Consider the following 18,945-nt stretch of genomic DNA (forward strand, 5'->3'; position numbering starts at 1 on the left):
TTAGATGGCCTTCAGGTGACCTTTTTGTGTATTTATTAAAGCCATGGTACATGCCGTAGTTTGGTCCTGATTTTTCAGAAATTTGGCCTAGCTGCCACTTTAACTCGTTGCCTGTAGGTTCTCTGAATTCCCAACCAGTCACCTTTTCATTTTTGTTTTTTGTTTTTGGCCTAAAATACAAGCACATTTTGAGGCTCTGCTTCTGTCCTATTATGTTGTGAATTCTCTCCATGCAGAGAATTCATTGTATCAGACAGCCAGACCTTTCCTTTCTGACACTTGGGTTAAATTAGGCTAAGTCCTATTTTAGGCATATTTCGGGGACCTCTGGCTTCTTTGCTTTAAAATGTGAATATGAAGCAATGTTTGAAGGATGGTATTTTTTGATATTGAGCTTCCAGTCAGTCTGATTAATGCTGAAGTTTCACCTGTGGCCTTGAAAACTAAATTTTCCTACTGTGTGTAGGGAAGAGTGCCATGTTTTGGGGTTGGCTGTCATTTCAACTTGTACATATGTATGCCACAGTCCTTAGAGCATCAAGGATGGTCTTTTCACTTTGAAGAAAATGCTGTGCCTTTTTCTCCTTATAACATACCCTTGTGGAAGGAAAAATCATAGTGTTTTAGCTGTATCTTTAGGCCTTTGTTAGAGATGGGTCTGGTTTTTTGCTTCAGAGGAAATGAAAACAAAGGTATATAACCTACAAGAGTCTCTTCTGACATTCACTTCCCTTCCAGTTTAGTGACTTGCTTGTTGGTCATCTGCCGTGTACAGGGGCAGGGCACCGTCCCGGACGTGTTCTGTTGTGAGAGCCAGCACTGGGCGGAGGGCTGCAGTGTTCTGCGCTTATCAGGTGTATTTTACACTCAGCCCCTTCTGCCTCTAAGGGGGCCAGATCAAGTCTGTGTGTCATGCTGGTACAACTCAGGTGACGCCACCCTATGCCACTCTTCAGTTATGTGACAATCGAGGTGATTTATCTGATCTCAGAACCACTTGGGAACCGTAGCACTTCTCTTTTGCTCCAGGCGATATGACTGCAAGGTCGACATTGTTGAACCCAACTTATAGCCAACAGTGACTTCAGCTCTTGAGCCCTAAATAGTCCTCCTCTCAGGCTTGCCAGTTTCTCACCAGTGAATCAAAAGGCCGATGATGGCCATGCCACCTGGCCCTGTTGATCGTGCTGCCACACTGCATTTGGCAGTGCGAGGGAAAGACTTTCACATCGGGGAAGGAAGTCCAGCCTTGGTTTTTATCTGCCTCTCTGCCAGGTCCCATTGTGCTCTCCTGATTGGGCTGCTTCCGTAGCTTTCAAGTTGGAAGGGCGTATCCGTGAAATCTTCATGGTGTGGGTTTTCCTTAGGACTGAATAGCCTTGGTGGTTCTTGTACAGCTGAGCTTACTTCATTCAGAGCCCTTGCCTGGGTGAAGGTGGCAGCAACCAAAGAGGGAGGGGCCTTGAAGCCTAAAACATGTCTGCTGGATGCAAGGAAAGCATATGTCATTTTCAAAATAAAAATCTGAAGATGATCATGTGTAGATGAAGAACTGCTTTTCTCTACCTTCTTAATATAAGATATGAAAATTGTCTTTTATGGAAATATTCCTTTTAAAAATCTGTGTGGAAAAGAGAAAATTTATTTTAAGAAATAAAGTGTGTCAGGCTTTCATGATGAGTTCTCAGATAACATCGTCACACTAAGGATAAGAGTTGCAGCTGTTGAGCACGTTGGTGGTCGCCTTGCCACTTTGTTCTGGCTATCAGTTACTGATCTTTAGGAACTGAGGTCACTGTGTCCTACTCTGCACATGCTGTGCTGTGACTGCCTAGCTTTCCTTCCTCTCCTCTGCCCAGGAGCCAGAGGGGTGTGTGCGCGCGTGTGTGTGCGTGTGTGTGTGTGTGTGTGTGTGTGTTTGTGTGTTTGTGTGGTCAGCTTCCACATAAACTGTGCCTAAAACAACTTAGCTCAGGTGGCCTCCTTCTGAATTTCCTCTCTGCCCCTACACCTCTGTTCTTAACAGTACTGTACTGAATTTCCTACGCCTTTGTAATTGCTACTGATTATTCAAGTCCCGTGTTATTTACCTCTTCTGTAGTTAAATTCAGTTCACCAGACAGGTTTTGATCAACTACGTGTAAGGCACTATGCTGTACTATCCGAGAACTACAAAGATAAACAAGCTATGGTTTCTTCATTCCAGGAAACTATAATCTAACACAGAAAGGCTTGTACATAAATGTCACAGGGATAATTTGATTCGAAGAAATGAAATCTCACTTGAGCTAATTTAAATACAAGTAGGGACTATTATGAGAAGCTGGTGGTTCTCTTAAAACCCAGGGCAGGACATGGAGGAAGTTTATGAGAACCTCAGAACTAACAAGGCGGCAGAGGAATCAGAGCTTCTCCTCAGCATCTTGACCAGCCCAGCCACGCACACAGCTCTCCTCTCAACTTCCTTCTGGGGTGAGCTGGGTTGTTCTGCCCCCTCTCTGCACAGTAACAACCCCCCCCCCCAAGTCTAGATCATGTCACAGAATTCTTGGGGTAGGAAATCTTATTGATCTAGTTTAAGACTGGTATTTTCTGGGGTCAGTAGTTTTTTTTTTTTTTTGGTACCAGATTTCGAACTCAGGACCTTGCACTTGGGAGGCAGGCACCAGAACCACTGAGCTAAATCCCTGGCCCTGGGGTCAGTAGTTTTCACTAGAGGCGGAATCCTGACTTCTATGACCTGCTACCCAATGCATCAGGACCATGGGACTCAACTGTCTGGGAGGAAGCGTGAATAAAACAGATGAATGGAATGTACCACCTAACTGAACTACCACTAATAGTACCAAGCAGAGAATTGTATGATTTTCCATAGGAATAAAGACTCTGGAAGTTTAGAAGAGGTAGGTGACGGGGGAAATCTAGGATCATTTCTGAAGAGCAGAGGTCTCTTTGCCAAAAGATCTCTCCGACTGAGAGTGCAGAGTGGAAGAGTGGACAGGAAGGGCCAGGACTGGTCGACACAGCCACAGGGTACTGCAGGAAGACAGAGGAGGTGGGAGGACTGAAGCAAAAGGCCTGCCGTGGAGGAAACGCGAGTGAAAAGGTTCAAGGAGGCTAAGGTCAGTTCTCTCAGATTTGATAGCCAATTAGAATCTTAGGATCATAGATGACCTTTCAGGCCCCTGACTTGGGTGAGAGGGCAGATGTGGGTGTCAACTTAACTGTGATTTACCAAGAACAGGCTCAGCTCCCCCATGCACTTTACTTCTGCCTTAGTGCTTGCAGATTCCCCAGCTAATGGGTTTGTTCATGGCTCCAGACCTTTGCGCACACATGACACTTCTTTTCCTAGCTGTGGCTTTCTCCTCTCTCCAGTGTTTGCTTGGTGAAATGCTCAACTTTTAAACTCAACTCAGTTGCCCACTCTAGTCTTCCTTGGCTCCCGAGCCTTCCTTGTGGGTGCTCCAGTACCTTCTAATGATACTTTGAATCTAGCTCTGGTGTGTTTGGATTGCATTGCTTACTTAAGTGTTTTACTTGGCAGTGAGCTCCTTCGGGACAAGGATACCCAGTGAACATCTGCTGACTTGTCAGATGAGTAGACGGAAATGAAGTGATGGCCCTGAGGTCCTGAGCCAGGTTGATGAGGAAGATGAACCATAAATCAAGCTAGAAAACTCAGAGGAGTAATTTGGAACAGAAAATGATGAGAACCAAGGTTCTCTGACTTCAAAATCAGCCCTCCATAGCAGCACACAACTAGTATATAAATCAGATGGTGAACACCAGAGAAGAAGGTACATATGTTTAATAAAAAGTTTGACTCGCAGGCACTCATTAATGGAACCTGTGCTGTCTCTAGCTTTGGAGGGGTTTGCAAGGAGTCTGCAAGGCCTCACCTCCTCCTCCTCACTGTAAACCCCGCCCCCGGTGGTGCCTTGGTGACCCAGTGAAGGGGAGCTCATGGTTAGGCACTTGCTTCCCATCTTCCTCTTGGAATTGTCATGAGATCTCACTTGAGCCTTTTTCACTTCTCTGTGTATTGCATCAACCACATTTTCCTGAATTTCATTTTTTTTCATGCTACGAAAACCCCCAAAGTAGTCTGTTCTTAGTGAGCCCTGCCTGGGTTTTAGGGATGCTTCTTGTCATATATCACAACTTATTTAGTGTTTTTAATATTTAGTATTAGACTTTAATCCTAATTAAAAAGCCACATTGGCTTCCTCCCTGGAATGATTTGCAATTATATAATCAGATTTTAAGAGCTTCCCTATCCTCTTAAATCATTTTTTAAAACTCTCATAGTGGCCATTCAAGCCTTTATTTTCTCAGACCTTTGTGAAATCTTCTATCCTAAATCTGAGTCCCAGTCTTCCTTTCTAAGATGTTGTAAGCATGGATATATCATGGTGACTTTCTCCTAGATCTGTCATTGGTTTCTTTTTTCGTACGTAAGGATAAATCTTGAAGAAAATGAAGTTTATAGCAGCTTCTGTGAGAAACATAATAGTGTTTTTTCGGCAATACTAAAGGGAAGACATATGACATGAGCTGACCTAGAGCAAATTGACATCTTGTCATTTTTATTTAGCAGTCTTCAGTGGCATTGAGAGCCAAGGGAGGGGAGAAAATGGACTGGTCAGTGTAAGTATAGCAAGAACAGGAAATTAGGAGTTGAACCTGGGATTGCCTAGGCCTAATGGGAGGCTGTTGAAATGGGGATTAGAGGGTGAGTCACAATACTGCTGATTTTAATGAAAGTGAAGGACGGCAGGGTCCACTGGAGCCAGTGACTGGGCAAGATGAAAGCGGGGAAGGGAGGTTCTGCTTGCTGGTTTGTGCTGAGAAGGAAGCCCGTGGGTGGGGCCTGCTCTTGTATCTCCTTCATCTCCTGTGTTGGCGCTGTAGGGCTAGTGGTTAGATAATCAACTATGTGTTGACTGATGGGAGCAAATACTTACACTATTCTGTTCAGTTTGACAATGAATTTCTGTAGGGGGTAGATATAAATCAAAGAGGTGATCATAAATTACATTAATTAAATTAAGTTGTATTTAGTAGGAAAAGAAACCAGTGACCAGGTTGATAGAAAAAGCAAATGTGAGAATTGGTGTTTTTATGGAGGCATTGCTTACAGGATTAGCAAACTGACAAGTAACTCTCTCCAACGATTTCCCCTTACAAAAGAAGTATTTCACCTTTCCCAGTGCATATTTCTCACTGGCAGACTCTTCTGAGCACAAAGCTGAGTTACATGACACTTGGAGCTCGCAGTACCAGGCTTAGTCCTTTTCAGGGACAGGGCTCTTGCTGCCTGGTAGACAAAAAGCAAATCAGGCTGAGGAGGGGGCTCTTTTTTGTGACTGTTGGGCTCCACCTGGTGGCTACAAGGATCAGCTTTGGAAAAAGCTACATCTTGCACACTGCTCAGAGCATCCTGGTCAAAGCAGAGCAAAAGTCAAAAGCATGGAGGGAAAAAGTCCTGGTTCAGACCTCCACCCCTAAATCAGTCCTTTCCCAGGGAGCCCTGTCTGCAGCCGCCAACGCTTCTGCCCACCTCCGTCTCCACCTGCAATTTCTAGTGCACCTTCTTAAAAGCAGTGAAGCATTGGAGACCCTCTGATGCCATCAGCCTTCTCAAACACTTGTGTGTGCCTCAGCCTCCCCTCTCCCTTCATGACAACATTGATTCACTCTCGAGCTTCAAGGCCCTCCCTAAAATCGTGCAGTATCATTGGATCTTCCTTCTGCCTTACTTTTGCTGAGGTCCCCGTTCCTTTCCTGCGGTCCCTGTCCCCTACCTTCTGCGTCACAATACTGAGCCAGAAGAAGGGAAGGCAGGTATTTTACAGGCTACTTGTTTGCCTTGGATAGTTATTGAAGTGTTTGATTGTTTCCCACTTCTGGGTTCTCAGGGATGCGGTACCATTTTATCCATTTGCGCGGGATTGTCACCATGGACCAATGTCGTGGGAGCTTTTAAGAGTGGTAATGATGGTGGTAATCACTGTAGGAATGTGACCTGTCCAGAGACTACTTATAAGGTCAAGACTTTTTGTTCTTGTTTTTGTGAGATAGGGTCTCTCTGTGTAATTCGGGCTAGACTTGAACTCACTGTGTAGTGCAGGCTGGCCTCGAGCTTGCAGCAATCCCCCTGCCTCAGCCCCCAACTGCTGGGATTACAGGCATGCACCATAACACTTGGGTAAGGCCAAGAGTTTTTGAGAATATTTAGTAAAGGAAGGAGGATGAATGGTTGAGAACATTAATGTTGATGTTAAATGTTTCTGTTTGCTCTAAGACAAACAGGCTGTTTGAAGGATTGTTTTGTGATAATTTCTTCTGTCTACAGAAGATTTGATACAAATTTAACCAAAATATTATTTTAAAAATAATTTATTTTTAATTACAAAGTATGTTTCACAGACAGAAGAATATATGTAACACTTACCTAATATTTGGAAGCTGATATGAAAACCAACCCATAAAATTATCACTCAGGTTAAGAAATACAGTACCACATGGGCCGGGGATTTAGCTCAGTGGTTCTGGTGCCTGCCACGCAAGCACCAAGTACGAAGTTCGATCCCTGGTACCAAAAACAAAGAACAACAACAAAAAGAAATACAGTACCACAGATACTGTTGAAGCTACTTGTGTGTTCTCCTCTATCATAACCCCAAACTTTTCCCCTAGAGATAACCAGAGTCTTATATATTCTAATCAAAATACGCATTTAAAAGTAATTTGCCCATGTTTATATCCTTAATTAATGTTACTTAGCTTTACCATCTTCTGTTCTTCTATGACTTGTACTTTTTCACTTAACATGTTTGATGCATAATATTTGTATTTCCTGAAATATGACACAACTTACTTATTCTAGCAATGGACAGTTGAGACGAATTGAGATTTCTGCTATTTTTTTTTTCTTTCTTTTTTTTTTTTGGTATCAGGGATCGAACTCGGGACCTTGCACTTGCGAGGCAGGTGCTGGAACCACTGAGCTAAATCCGCGATGAGATTTCTGATATTATAAACAGTGCTCCCACAAACATTCCAGTGCTTAAGTTTTTCTAGAATTTAATTAAAAGTGAAGTTATTGGACGATACATATATATATAATATATATATATATATATATTTTACTGCACAGTTTTATAGCTGAGCCATTTTCCACAGTGCTTGTACCCATTTTTAGTCCATTGCTAATGAGAACTAGAAAGTATCATATGAAAGTTACCTTTGCTTCATTCTTATCATCACTTGATATTGTGAGATTCAATTTTTGCCTATCAAGTGAATATAAAATGGCATATAATTATTATTTTAGTTTATTTTTCCTAATTACTAAGGAGATGGAGCCTCTTGCCATATATTTATAATCATATATTTTTCTTCTGGAGAGTGTTTTCATGTCTGCACTATTTTTAAACATGTTTTTTAGGTAATTTTAATTTGTAGAAATTGTGGAATGATACTGAGTTCCTTAATACTCTTTACCCATCTTCTCCTGTGTTACTGTAGAATAATTATCAAAGCTAAGAAATTAACTTTGGTACAGTGTTATTAAAGTCTACAACTACATAGATCACTGACATCTTTTGTTTTCTGTTCTAGAATCTGCTTCAAGAGCCCACATTGCATTGTCACTGCTGTGTCTCCAATATGTGATAGTTCCTTAGTCTTTGTCTTTCATGAACTTAACATTTTTGCAGAGAAGGGGTTGGTGATTTTGTAGAATATTTCTCTATTGGGATGTCCGATGTTTTCTTGTAATTGGCTTGAGATTAGAGACTATTGGGAAGTATGCCACAGAGGTGATGCGCATCTGATCACAAGGAATGGTTGTCAGTATGTACTGCTGGTGGCGGTCACTTGGCTGAGAAGGTACCTGCCAGGATTCCCAAATTACTATTTTTCCCTTGTAATTATTGTGTTATATTTGAGAAGATTTTTTTGACATCATTTACTCTGTTTTGGCTTATTCTTGTTTTATCCACTTTAGCATTCACTGCTACTTTTTTCTATACATTTTTAATTGAACTGTTTGTCATTTAATTTTTGTGAAATTTAAAAATATTCTAAAAAATAATCTTTTATAGTCACAGATACGGAAAATATAGTTTCCCCAGTTTATGAATGGTCTTTCCATATTATTACTGATAGCTTCTGAAGTACAAGTGTTTTTAAAGTTGTATTTTCTAAACTTTTCCTCTTGGTGTAAGGAATTACAATTCATTTTTGTATATTAATCCTATATCCAGCCATCTTGCTTGGTGCCTTTATTAATTTCAATGCTTTGGATGTATTTCTTTTGCATTTTCTATGTGGATAATCACATCATTGGTAAGTAATGACATTTATTTCTTCCATTCTAATTCCTGTAACTTCATGAGAGAACCCAGGGCCTCACACTCAACTACACATTCAGCCCTTTTCATTTCTTATCTTGAGACAGGGCCTTGCTAAGTCACTAAGTTGCCCAGGCTGGACTTGAACTTGGTAGTCCTCCTGCTTCAGCCTGCCAGAGAGCTGGAATTATAGACATGTGCCGCCACACCTGGCTTCTTTTTTACTTTCATTTGAGAAAGGGTCTTGCTAAGTCATGCAGGCTGGTCTTGAACTTGGGGTTCTCCTGTTAGCTCCTGGGTAGCTGGGATTACAAGCGTGTGCCAGTGTGCCTAGCTAATCCCTGTAGCTAGCCAGCCTGCCTGCCTTCCTTCTTTCCCTTCCTCTCTCTCTTCCTTCCTTTCTTTTTTTCTCTTTCTTTCCTTTTTTTAATCTTCCTGAACTGGAACCTCATAATTAGGAAGGAGATATTTTTCACACACCTAATTAAAGTTGTTCAGAGTAGGCAGTTTCTCTTATTTCAAATTTTTAAATATGTCAATAATATTGTTAATGTGGCAGCCAATTACTGATGGACTGGAGAGTTTATAAATACATGTCTTGGTTTTGTTTGATTTTATTATTCACGTTTTTAAAAAAGTTTTCCTTTGGAGTTTCAAGGAAAAATAATGTGCTTTTTTTCTAAGCTCTGAAGCATTAATTTGCTTATTCATGTATTCATTGAAACCAGCATATATTGGGCACCTGAGATAGACAAGTTTCAGTGAGATACAGAAATAAAGAAATGTTTATCTTTCTTCTAGATGAATATTTTCCATCTACTGACAAAGACAAGATGGACCTGAAACACTGACACAGCTGTCAGGTGGCTCATTCCAGAAAGGAGATAGAGCTGAAATACAGAGATAGTGCTGTGGGGAGAGATCTAAGGGCCAGGGATAGCTTCCTGGCTTTGATGTTTTATTCTGTGAAGATGAAGCAAATAAGGCCTGTGTTTTATGAGCCTACCTCAACATGTTATCCTTAAGGGAATGCCTTTAGAATGTAAATCTATTGCCCGAGGAAGGCTGTTTATAGTATTACTATGCTCTAGATCCAGCAGTACCCTGTCTGTGTGTAGTGAATCCCTGCAAACCATCTGATGCTAGCAGTCCTGAAGTTTTCTTTTTGGTCATAAGAACCTCACATTTTCTGTTGCATTTGCTTTTCATAGATGATATTTTAAAACATTTTGCATTATGATGCTTTTAGCAGCAAGTGATAGGAAACTGGGTCCCAGAATGAGTTCAATAAGGAGACTGTCCCATTACAAGTGAGAGTTTAGAGGCTGTACAGCTCTAGGCCCAGTAAAGTGAGGACTGATGTTATCAGGTTTCTCTTTGCTGTCCTCAGGGATCCAGTAGTGTTTTTCTTTGGGTGAGGAGACGCCTCCCAGTACAGTTAGGCTGTGAGTTTCCTCAGTCACAGGCCACACAAAGGGAAGCCTGGTCCACCAATCAGGCCTCTGATTACAGCCTCCAGGGGCACCTGGCACAGATCACATCACAGGCTCTACCTCTGGAGTGGAAGGCACGATGAACTCTCTGAATGGAAGAGGGTGAATGTTGGTAGGAAAGCAACCCTGGGCACTACAGTTTCTATTAGATTATAATGATTTTTTTTCTATAATTTTAAAATTAAAATATGCAGTTAGCATATTAAAGGAAGCTTAGACAATAGAGGAAATAGTCACTCATAATCCTTTCTCTAAAACATCCACACCATTTTTAGGTATTCCTTTTCAGGGTATTCATAAATACTTTTATGTAGCTATGTTATACTGTGTATAGCATTGTATATATTTTTCCATTTTATGTCCTCATTTCTACATTCCTATATCTGCAAAAGTCTTTTTCTAAAATGTGAAATAATAAATTTTACTATTTCACTAATTTTACTAGTTTACTGTTTACCACTGATGGAAGTCTAAATTACTTCTTTCACTTCCTAGCTGTGAAATCTTTTTGAATAAACCTTATTTATTTATTTATTTTTTGGTACCGGGGATCGAACTCGTGTCCTTGCGCTTGCGCAGCAGGTGGCGAAACCACTGAGCTAAATCCCCGGCCCTAAACCTTATTTTTTTAGAACAATTTAAGACTTAAGGAAAATGGTCAAGGTAGTACAGTTCTTATATACTCCCCTCAATTAGTTTCCCCTTTTACTGACTTATTATTATGGTATGTTTGTTGCAATTAGTGAGCTTATATCAATACAGTATTATCAGAAATCCATACTTATATTAATCAGCTTTCTGTTGCTGTGGCAGAATACTGGACATAAACATTTTAAAGGAAGAAAGGATTTATTTTGGCTCATGGTTTCAGAGGTTTCAGTCCATGGTATGCTGGCTCCATTGCTTTTAGGCCTGTGGTAAGGCAGAAACATCATGGCGGAAGGGTGTGGTGGAGGAAAGCTGCTTACCTCAGGGCAGCCAGGAAGCAGAGAGAGAACCAGGGACAAAAGGGCCAGGAACCAGATTAGCTCTTATGACTTACTCCTTTCAACAAGGCCCCACCACCTAGGTTTTCATTTCTTCCCAATAATGCCATCACTTTAGGATTTCATCAATTGGATTAATCCACTGATGAAATCAGAGCCTTTGTGATCCAATCACCCACCTCTAAATACATGAGACTTTTTTTTTTTGGTACCGGGAATAGAACTCGGATTCTTGCGCTTGCAAGTCAGGCACCACTGAGCTAAATCCCCGGCCCCTACATGAGACTTTTGAGGGAACAGTTAGGTCTAAATTTAAGCAATCCTTTATACCAATTTTTAAAAATTATTATTGCTATTACTAATCTGTGTTCTTTTTTGTGTTCAGTGATCCCACATTACACTTAGTTGTCTTGTCTCTTGGGATTTTATGTAGCTTTGAGAGTTTTAAAATTCTTTCTAAAGGACATATTTTAATGTAGAGCAGGCTGATTTGTGGTTTTTAAGAGAATTACCAGACATTTCTGGGCAACGTTGAGTTGTAGTTGTCCTAAAGCAGGCTTTGTCATCTTTCCTGACAGTGAATACAGAGACATAAATACTACTTTGAAAACTGAGATATTGCATGAAAGGGCAAGTTACTTTCATGATTAAGCATCAATAAAATTTACATTGAAATTTAAAAAACAAAAGCAAACCCTTCTGTAAGACATATATACAGTTGATACACCAGTTCCTTAGTAGATTTGACTTTTGTTTAGATCCTACATTATTGTGATTTTTAGGGAGAGAGCAGAGTTACATGTAAGCAGGTAGCACAGAAGTCTTTCTGGGGCACTGAAAGCCCCAAAGCATGAGCTCTTTCAACATGCTGACCTGTTAGATTTTTATCTCCTGTAAGCTCTTCAGCCTGTGCTGCTATTAAATATATCTCAGTGAAAACCTATAATAAATTTATTTTAATAAAGCACTTGAGAAATGTTCTCTAGAACTTAGTAAAATAAATGTTAATTACTACAAATAGGAACTTGGAGTCATTGATCATATTTGGAAACCATAACTAAAATATAATTTTGTCTTTATAAGCCATGTTGTAATTTCAGTAAACAAATTAAGATTCTTTGGACTTAGAATATAACGTGGTGAAAAATTTTGCCAGAACACAAAACACTAAATGAGGAAAAAATTTTTTGTCTTTAATTCCAATAAAGACCCAGTGACTTCCCTGACAACTAATACAGGTCAGGCCTGTCACCTCCTGTTACACTTTCTTGACCCCTCCTCCACACCCGCAGGGCCCAGCACCCACAGTCTCCCCAGGCAACTCCTGGTTGTCCACATCAGCAAGTAATTTTCCAGAAAGGGTTTGTGAGAACAACATTCCTTGAGTTCCTGTATGTGGAAATCTTTATCTTTGAAATCTAGTAACTTCCTAAGACTATGTTTCGGTGATGATTTTCAGTTTTTCCTAAGATATGGTGTAGCCTTTCTGTCCATAAACCTGAATTTTCTTTTACTTTAGGAAAGTTATCTTTGTGATGCCTTTGCAAATGCTTTCTGTCCCTTGCCTGTAGACCTCCCTTCAGGAACACCAGCTGTACTGATGTTGGATCTCCTTCTGTTGCCATTCACATCTGTTTTCTCTCTATAATCTTTTTGTTCCCTGAAGCCTTGTACTTGAACTTTCATTTTCCTCACTTTTCTCTATGATTCGTATTATTTTCAAATAGTGTCAGTTTTTCATTAGTTATTTCCAGTTTGACTGTCATATCTCTGGTTTCATTCTTTTCTTTTTATTTGCTGAGATCTAAAAACCTAGTTTTTCTCTCCTTTTGTGACTTATTCCTTATGTACTTGCATCTTTGATTCAAGTGTTTTACCTATGATAAAGTTTAATTTATTAGGCACAGCAAGAGATTGGCAATAACTAAAATAAAATAATTATAACAATATATGTAGTAAAATTACCAGCATCAACTACTCTTTTGCTTTGGGACCATTATTTTTTTTCTTAATACATCTTTGCAGTACATAATAATTACAAGTATCATGGGGAGTTGGTGCATGCACATAACACGTCTTAATTCTCTTTTCTGTCTTTGCTTTGGGACCTTGAACACAAGCTCTATGATACAGTGCAACTGGTCTGAAAACTGAGGCCTCAATGAAAGACAGGAAGCATACACAGTGGCTGTGCTAGACGAAAGGCTGATCATGTCCTGAGTGTGAAAGAGCAAAATGGCACGAGATGCATCACAGTACTCAAGTGATACTCACTTTAAACTTATGAATTTTTTATTTCTGGAGTTTTTCATTCATAATTTCCAACCACAGTTGACTGAAGGTAACTAAAACCTTGGAAAGCAAAACAGTGAATAAGAGAGTCTACTGTAATGAATTATTCTTGGGTTTTAGTGTTATACGTATCTCAGAAGCTGGATATCACGAAAGGCCTGTATGTCTGCCTTGTTAGGCTTTTTTCTCCTTTGGCCATGTGGGAATCAGTGTTGGCCATTTCATGTTATGGAGAATAGCACCCAGCCTCACAAGCTAGAGTAGGAAGGCCAGTGTGTTCTGAATGTGCCATCCATGTTGGTGAGTATGTTTCTTCTCATATCAGTGCAGTTCTCTAGTAAAGTGTTGGCGATACATCTCATTGCTTATTATCTTCTCAAAAACTATGTGTGCTCTCTGATTAATGAATGATTTAACACTATTAAGTAGAATCATGCCATTGTGTTTTATAGTTTAAACATGAACAATATTGGCAATTTCATGTGCTTTAACATCATATCTGATTACTTCTCATTCTTGAATCCTTACCTCTGAGTCATCTGCTCAGTTTTTTGGGAAGAAAGTCAGCAGTATGCTTTCTGCCTTTTTTATACCAGTCCTAGTTCTTGCACTCTCCATTTCCGATTCAGAGAACTCATTAGAAATCGAGCCCAGGGTCTATTTTCATACATTTTGAGGCTAATATTGAGACTCAGATAACTCATGCCTGAATGAGTCTTCATGTAGTTGTTTCTATAAACATCAGGTGACCCTTAACTGGAATTCCAGTCTCTGTGTCAGCACAGTGCAGTTTCTTTTTTCCTTCATCTATCTATCTATCTAGATCAACATATATACACAATCAGAAAATACAGTTAAATCTTGAAAAAATAAAAGTAAATTTGCACTTTGAAAACTTTTCTGAGGGATGGATCGTGAAACTTTATTGATAAGGCTTCCTTTCCAAAGGTATATTCCAACCACATTTACAGCCCATAAAATATCACACTTCCTTGTTGAGAAACAGAAACTGGCCATTGTGTTGATGCTAATTTAAGAGAAATACAAGCCTCCTACCTGAGGCAAGTCCCGCATCTGAAGAATTTGATCAACACGATATCTACAAAACCTCAAGTCAACAACCTACTTAAAGATCTGTAAGAAACTCAGAGGTTAGCTTTTGTAAGAAGCTGTTATGCATTTTTTCCTTCCCTTTCCTCTTCTCCTTGTTATAATCAATGATATGGATATTTATTTATTTATTTGGTACCAGGGATCTAACTCAGGACCTTGCACTTGCGAGGCAGGTGGCAGAACCACTGAGCTAAATCCCGGGCCCCCGATTGATTTTTAAATGTTGGACAAATCCTACAGTATTTGGTCATGATATGTTATCCTTTTCATATAGCACTGAATTTTGTTTTCTTAATTTAATATTTAGTAGAATTCATTAGTGAAACCTTCTGGACCTGCAGTTTTCTTTACAGGAAGGTTGTAGACTATGCATTTAGTTTCTTTAATAGATATAGGAATGTTCAGACATAGACTTGTTCTTTTTTTAAGACTCCTAGGCAGTGTGTCTTCCCAGCACTCTGTCCCTGTCTCCCAGATGTTGAATTCGCCAGCGTAAAGTCATTTGTGGCTCACCTTTCCCTTTTGACGTCTGTAGGATGTGCAATGCTGTCCCCCTCACCCCCAGCACATCACTTGCCTTTCCTTGTTTTTCTCGATCAATCTGACTAGAAATTTATCTATTTTTCCTTTCTTCATTTCCTACCCATTGATTCTTATTTTGTATCTTCTCTTTCTTTCTACTTATCTGGAATCTAAATTGGTCTTCTCTTCTGTTCTGTTTTTTTATTTTTCTTCCTTTCTTCGTACCGGGAATCAAACTCAGGATCTTGCACTTGCCAGGCAGGCGCGTCACCACTGAGCTAAATCCCTGGCCCTTCTCTTCCATTTTCTAAGGTAGAAGTTTAGATTATCTATTTGACACTTTTCTTCTCTTTTAGTGTGAGCATTTAATGCTACAAATTTCCCTTGAAGCACTGCTTTGGTTGCTTCTCACAAATACTGATATGTTTTATCTTATTCAATTCAAAATATTTTCTCATTCTCTTTTTACTCCGTCCTTAACCCATCTGAGGTTTAATTTCTCTGTTTGGGGGTTTCCAGATAGCTCTCTGTAATACTTTCCCCTTGTGTTTCTACTGTCTTGGCTTTTTGTTTGCTTTCTGGGAGGTCCCACTTGAGTTCGGGAAGGTGCTGGTCTGTGCCCACCTGGTGTGCGAGGAGCCTGCAGGTCAGTGCCCAAGTGCCTAGAACAGACTGCTGGGCGGTGCTCTTGGACTGTGGGCCACTCTGTCACAGCAGGCGTGAGCAAGGGGCCAGAGCTGAAGATCAGGGTTTGTCAAAAGTCTGCCTGTTAGGCAGCCAACTCCCATGTACCACTGTGGACCCAAGAACTCTGGCAGCCCGGAGTGTGTTCTTTCGTGGGAGGCAGAGTTTTCTTCGTAGAAATCGGTGGCCCCAGAGAAAGTCCAAGCCAGAGCTATGCTCGTTGAGGAGAAGCTGGAGTAGCCTCCTGGATCCTGCTGGTAGAGGACTGCGTAGACCTGTGTGACAGAGGAGGGGCCTGCTTTGGTTTCACCCTTCACAGGGCAGCTACTGCAAGGCTCTGATCATGTTTCCTGCTGCCTGTCTATATTCCACACGTTGGATGTGTGCTCCGTGTGTGATGTGACAGTGTTGTGAGAATAGAGTGCAGCCCGTTGTAGTACGCATATCGATGACCCACCGATCAGCTCTAATTGGGGATGCATGACTTAGGGTACAGGCACTCTGCAGCTAATGAGTTGGCCAGTGCTGTCTTTGAAGGTGTTTACCAGAGCACTGGTGCACGTCTTTTATAATGTCAGTTTTGACTTCTCCATTGAAGGAGTCCCAAGAAAGGCCTGCTTTCCACAGAAAGGTAAAATTACACTGTGTTCATGGATTTCCCAAGACCAGAGTATCATGGTTTCTTCTGCCTGCCTCCTATGCCATACACAGGTGATTGTATTCCTCCTGGTGGTGGGCCAGGAGATTTTAAAGATCTTCTTAACAACTGACTTTAAGAGAGGAGATGGGCCTACACCGCTTTTGCTCACTAACCCAGCTGTTCCCTCTGTTCTGTCCACAGGCAGCTGGCTAAGAGTCTTGGGCAGGCCGGTGAAATCGAGCCTGAAACAGAGGGAATACTAACAGAGTATGGCGTCGATTTCTCTGATTTCTCTTCAGAAGTTCTGGAGTGTCTCCCTCGGAGCCTGCCCTGGACAATTCCACCTGAGGAGGTCAGCAAGAGAAGAGATCTGAGGTAAACACCTGAAACCCTTTAAGGATGTCTGTCTCTGCCTTTCTGCCCTCTAACCACCAACATTCAGATTTATTTGAGAATTAGAGGCCAGCACATTATGGTGAAGACCAGGCCACTACCTGTTATATACAACTGGTACCCTAAGAGTGGTTTTTATATTTTTTAATGGTTGTGAAAAAATTAATTATATTTCATCCAGTTTACATAGAAATTCAAATTGCAATGTTCGTAAAGTTGCGCTGGAGCTGTGTTTATTCCTGTGTGTGTTGCTTGCAGCTGTTTTGTACCCTAGCTGCAGGGTCAAGTCGTTGTAGTTGCAGCAGAGACCAGGTGGCCTGCAAAGTTGAAAATAGTTATACCCTGGCCTTGTTCCCAAGTTCGTTGCCCCGTTCTAGGTTATTCTCATTTGGGAAGATGCAAGTGCCGCTTCTCTTCTCCTTGCTGGACCCTGTCGATCTGGTCAAATGGAGGCAGTGCCCCTGGGTTGGAAGCGCTTCCTCTCACTGGGCCTCTCTAGGCACACAGCATAGGATTCAAGACCTCTGTGCTTGGAGCTTCATTTTAAAGCTTTACTTTTTGGTCTGGAATTTGTTGGAAAGTACTTTTGTGGTATTTTTATAACAACATCTTCTTTGAAGATGTTTCTTCATTGTGGGATGTTAGTTCTTTTCTGATATTTCTCTTCAGAATTCGGTTTCAGTCCTGGCACTCATCTTGGATGCCACATGGAGATATTTAGAACCAAGAAACTTTTCGTACAAGCACTGAGGCCGTGGAAGGGTTTGCTAAGGTTATCCCATGTCAGAGTCTTTCCACCGCACCGCTCACTCTGTGCCGCTGGCTTATGTACCTTCGGTCCTGGGCACCCGTTCCTGCACCGAGTTGGAGAATTCTCCTTCTCTTCCCCTCTTGTCATTGCGTCTTTCCAGAACTCATTGCTTTTTCCTTTTCTTGCTAGGGATAGACAAGGAAAAGGGGATAATCAGCCTCCTTTCCTACTTGTCAGTGCGGCCGATGGGACACGTGTTGTACTTGAGGTCAGCTGGCCCAGTCTCCATCCTGGAGGTCAGGAGCAGACTCTTCCTGAGCACCTGCTGGAGCTCAGGGTCTGCGAGATCCGGGCTCCTCACCTTTGCCTCTTGGAGCTTCCCTCTCCTTATCTGTGAATTGCGAGGTTCACCTCCTGAGATCTTCACCTGAATTTGGGAATCTATAACAACATCATCATTAAATATGAGAAAAGAAAGTCAAAATGAACCTTAGTGTTGGAAATGTAATTTAGTGTAGCCATTCTGCAGTACAGATCAAAATTTAACTGTACCTACTGTTTCCCAAAAACTCTTACTTCTGGGAATCTGTCCCGCTCAAAGAAGTATACAAACATATGTGTACAAGGGTGTTCTGCTGTATTATAAAGGGTGTTGATATAAAGGGTGTTTATTATAAAGGGTATGTAAGGGTGTTGCTGCATTATTATAAAGGTGAAACTCTGGAAATCCTGCTAATGTCCATCCACAAAGGAAGGTTTAATAACCTGTGGTATATCCATATGATAATATTCCCTCCGGCTCCGCAAAAAGGGGTGAGGTCCATGTAGATTGTCCAGAAGGGTAACCATCAAATATCCTTAAGGGAAAGAAGCAAATTTCAAAACTGTGAAGATGAGCCTGTTTTTTCATAGAGCAAATTATGCAAAAACCATACATATCTATATCCCCACAAATATATGTATATACATACACATATATACATAAAATATGTATAGGAAAAAATTTAGAAGGAAATAAAGTATAAATATAAGTGATTACCATGAGAGATGGATTCAATGTAGTAATGAGGTAGGGAATCAAAATTTTACTTTTGCACTATATTATTTAAATTTTTAAAAATAGTTTTTAAAAATCATAAATACAAGTGCCAGAAAGTAGATGCATTTGGTCTTTTCTGGTCTGACTGCTAGACTGTGATAAATAGTAAGCATTTCTGAGTCCTGGGGTTCAGTGTTGCTCTGGGTTCCACTCTCGGGCTCCACCTCGCCATTCCCTTGCCCTCATTGTCTTGGGGCTGCGCTGCAGGAAGGCTCTGCTTGCGAACACCCATGTGCCCTGAGGAAGGCTCCGTTGTCGGGAGGGCCGCCGGGGGCTTGTGGATACTTTCCGCTGTTAGTGTAGTAACAAGTTTATTTTTTTAACTACTTTAACTTTCAAACATTTTTGTCCTGTCTGCTATCCCCAGGATTATATTTCTAAAATTCAATTTTGATATTTTTATTCTTTTGTATTTAAAATCCTTTAACTGCTTCCTGATCCCTAAAGTAGTAATCTCAAAGCATTGTTGTTCGTGCATTCTCCCCAACACATATGCCTTCTTTTTAAATTATAGGCAAACATCCTACTTTACTAATCTATTATTTATATTGTAAACATAAATAAAATAGAAAAATATATGGGAATGATGTAAATTATTAAATATTTTAAATT

The 18,945-nt window shown here is 40.7% G+C and overlaps 1 protein-coding gene across 7 annotated transcripts in view; it reads left to right on the forward strand.

The window, feature by feature from the left end:
• Positions 1–18,945, forward strand: part of Dis3l2 (DIS3 like 3'-5' exoribonuclease 2) — a 262,451-nt gene that overhangs the window by 94,422 nt on the left and 149,084 nt on the right. For all 7 annotated transcript variants that reach the window (XM_087209292.1, XM_087209293.1, XM_021247080.2 and 4 more), the window contains one exon: positions 16,292–16,465. In XM_087209292.1, coding sequence (XP_087065418.1) covers positions 16,292–16,465 — 174 coding nt within the window. The remainder of the gene's footprint in view (positions 1–16,291; positions 16,466–18,945) is intronic.

Source organism: Heterocephalus glaber, unplaced genomic scaffold (genome assembly GCF_053883595.1).
Source record: "Heterocephalus glaber isolate CG9 unplaced genomic scaffold, H.glaber_assembly_v1.0 deba00001004, whole genome shotgun sequence".
Classification (NCBI taxonomy): domain Eukaryota; kingdom Metazoa; phylum Chordata; class Mammalia; order Rodentia; family Bathyergidae; genus Heterocephalus; species Heterocephalus glaber.